This window comes from Arachis hypogaea, chromosome 2 (genome assembly GCF_003086295.3).
Source record: "Arachis hypogaea cultivar Tifrunner chromosome 2, arahy.Tifrunner.gnm2.J5K5, whole genome shotgun sequence".
In the NCBI taxonomy this organism is placed as follows: domain Eukaryota; kingdom Viridiplantae; phylum Streptophyta; class Magnoliopsida; order Fabales; family Fabaceae; genus Arachis; species Arachis hypogaea.
The window spans coordinates 95,045,474-95,048,750 of NC_092037.1; the positions used below are offsets into that span (position 1 = coordinate 95,045,474).

A 3,277-nucleotide genomic window follows, 5' to 3' on the forward strand; every position below is an offset into this window, starting at 1 on the left:
GCAATTCCTATTCCACCGCCGAAGTATATATATGACCAATGCAGTCCAACTTTTGGAATATGTGACACAAGTGTGATGACTAATTAAATAAAGTTTGATATTTGTTGTACACAATTTATCAGCAACTTATAAAAGGAATTATCCAAAGCATTTTATTAAATATTTTAAATTTCATATTATTAAGTGCATAGCTAGTGTTTATATATATATATATATATATATATATATATATATATATATATATATATATATAATAAGAGCAACTATAAACAACCAACTTGTTTTTTGTAAGTTATTAATATTCAGTCAATCGGTAAAATAAATTTTTAATTATTTATGATATTTTTTAATTTGATAATCTATCACAAATTTAAATTTTATTTAAAAATTTATTATTAATTAATAAATTATTATATACATAATACAAAATATAAATTATTAATATTTATTTAAATAATAAATAAATTAATCACATTACGAACTAAATCAATTCAATCAGTAGAATAGGTAAACATATGTTTTATTGGTGAAATAAATAAAGCATGAGAATATATAGTTCTCTATATTATTTGATATTCCATGGCCATAATAATGCCAAATCAGCACTAATAATATACCCTACACAACGCATTCTTAGCCACTTGTACGTGCGTGGTGAAGCGTCAAATCAATCTCCACAATATTGACAAGTTCTAATTGGCTGCTTATGGGACAGCCTTCAAAAATTAAAGTCAAACGAGACCTCCCATATTTCCATGGTTTAGCTCATCAAATCAACAAAATAATACTTTATTATTATTATTAAATGATATGATTCTAACTTGTGAACCAATTAGAAAAGTATTACAAATAGTGACTTTGAAATATCAACACGTAAATTGCATGCTTTACAGTTATAAGTTCCAACAACCAATATCTCCTTCTTCGCTCTATATAAAGAAGCTACGTTTAGGACATCAAACACAACATTTTCAAATCAACCTCTAAACATATACATTAAACCTCATCAAATACGTCTTAGATCTTAACATTATTGGGCATAAAAGTTCAATGGCAGCAATGCGTTTGCTCTTCAATTTTCTCATTGTTCCCTTCTTTCTATCAACTTTTGTTTATGCCTATTCTTCAAATGATGTTAAACATTGGTGTAGCCAAACCCCAAACCCTCAACCATGTGAGTATTTCTTGACCAACAACCCTAATCACCAAACCAAACCTATTAACCAAAAAACTGACTTTCTCAAGATTTCATTACAACTTGCTCAAGAGAGAGCACTCATAGGCCATGCAAATACTCTTTCACTTGGCACAAAGTGCCGCAACCAACTTGAAAGAGTTGCATGGAATGATTGTGTTGACCTCTATCAACAAACCATTCAAAAGCTCAACAAAACCCTAGATCCTAACACCAAATGCTCCCAAGTTGATGCCCAAACATGGCTTAGCACTGCTCTCACAAACCTTGAGACATGCAAAGCTGGCTTCTATGAACTTGGTGTTCAAGACTATGTCCTTCCTCTAATGTCCAACAATGTTACTAAGTTGCTAAGCAACACTTTGGCTCTTAACAACAATGGTGAATCTCATCAACAGCCAAGTTACAAAGATGGATTCCCAACATGGGTCAAGCCTGGTGATAGAAAATTGTTACAAGCATCTTCTCCGGCATCTCAAGCGAATGTAGTGGTGGCCAAAGACGGATCCGGAAAATACACAACAGTTATGGCAGCCATAAACGCAGCACCAAAGAGTAACAGTGGAAGGTATGTGATATATGTGAAGGGCGGGATTTACAACGAGCAAGTAGAGATAAAGGCAAATAATATAATGTTGGTGGGAGATGGCATTGGAAAAACCATAATCACTGGCAGCCAAAGTGTGGGAGGAGGCACCACAACCTTCCGTTCCGCCACCGTTGGTAAGTAGAAGAAAATCCTTCAAATCATCTTTGTTTTTCTTTCCTTTACTTTGAACAATACTAAACTTTGTGAGTTTTTATTTTTCTTTTAATTTTGACAGCTGTTACTGGAGATGGATTTATTGGTCAAGGCATGACATTTAGGAACACAGCAGGTGCAGGAAATCATCAAGCTGTTGTATTGCGTTCTGGATCTGACTTATCAGTTTTCTATCAATGCAGTTTCGAAGGTTATCAAGACACATTATATGTTTATTCTGATAGACAATTCTACAAACAATGTGATATTTATGGTACTGTTGACTTTATCTTTGGTAATGCTGCTGTGGTGTTCCAAAACTGTAATCTATATGCAAGAAACCCTCCAAACAAAATTAACACCATCACTGCACAAGGAAGAACCGATCCAAACCAAAACACTGGAATTTCCATTCACAATTGTGTGGTTACAGCTGCATCAGATTTGAAAGCAGTTCAAAGCTCCGTTAAAACTTATCTTGGAAGGCCATGGCAACAATATTCAAGAACCGTGTTCATGAAGAGTTCTCTTGACAGTTTGATTGATCCAGCAGGTTGGTTGGAATGGAATGGTAACTTTGCATTAACCACATTGTATTATGGAGAGTACATGAACACAGGACTTGGATCTTCAACTGCAAACAGAGTTAAATGGGGAGGTTATCATGTCATAACCAATGCTGCTGAAGCTTCAAAATTCAGCGTTGCAAACTTCATTGCTGGCAACTCATGGCTACCATCCACCCGTGTTCCTTTCACTGCTGGTCTTTAAATATTTTTCTTTTTCTTATATATCTCTTCATTATTTTATTATTTTTTATTGTTTCGTTAATATACATTGATTTCTAAATGTTGTACAAGCAAATACACTAGGAAATACTTTCATTTCATTGTAATTGTTTTCATTATTTGTTATAGATTTTGTTTCAGAGTATACACACAAGTAATTCCTTGTGTAAAGTTGTATGAAGTTTCTATGGAGCTTTCGAGATTGAATCGTAATAATATTTTTTAATTAATTTATGCTTTTTAATTTGTTCACAATAAGTACATTGAACATTTATACTATTAGAATCATAATTGTGAAAACCGAATCGAGATTGTTAATTTATTGGATCAACTGGTTAAATTGATAAAATTGATCTTACGTAAATAAAAAATAAAAAATATTTTAAAATTTAAAATATATATATTCACTAATATTTTATAATCAATCAAGTTTTAATAAATTATAATCAACAAATTAAAATTTAATTAATAAATAAGTATATAAAATTTTAATATTTTTTATATTAAAATTTTTTTATTTTATTTTTACATTAAAATAAATATTTTTTATAT

At 31.2% G+C, this 3,277-nt stretch overlaps 1 protein-coding gene across 1 annotated transcript; it reads left to right on the plus strand.

The window, feature by feature from the left end:
• The first annotated feature begins 948 nt into the window (after positions 1 to 948).
• LOC112752417 (pectinesterase 2-like) lies at positions 949 to 2,969 on the plus strand. Its single transcript, XM_025801544.3, has 2 exons — positions 949 to 1,918; positions 2,020 to 2,969. Exons 1-2 carry the CDS (start codon positions 1,051 to 1,053, stop codon positions 2,706 to 2,708), a joined length of 1,557 nt encoding a protein of 518 aa, XP_025657329.1. The 5' UTR covers positions 949 to 1,050; the 3' UTR covers positions 2,709 to 2,969.
• The last annotated feature ends 308 nt before the right edge of the window (positions 2,970 to 3,277 follow it).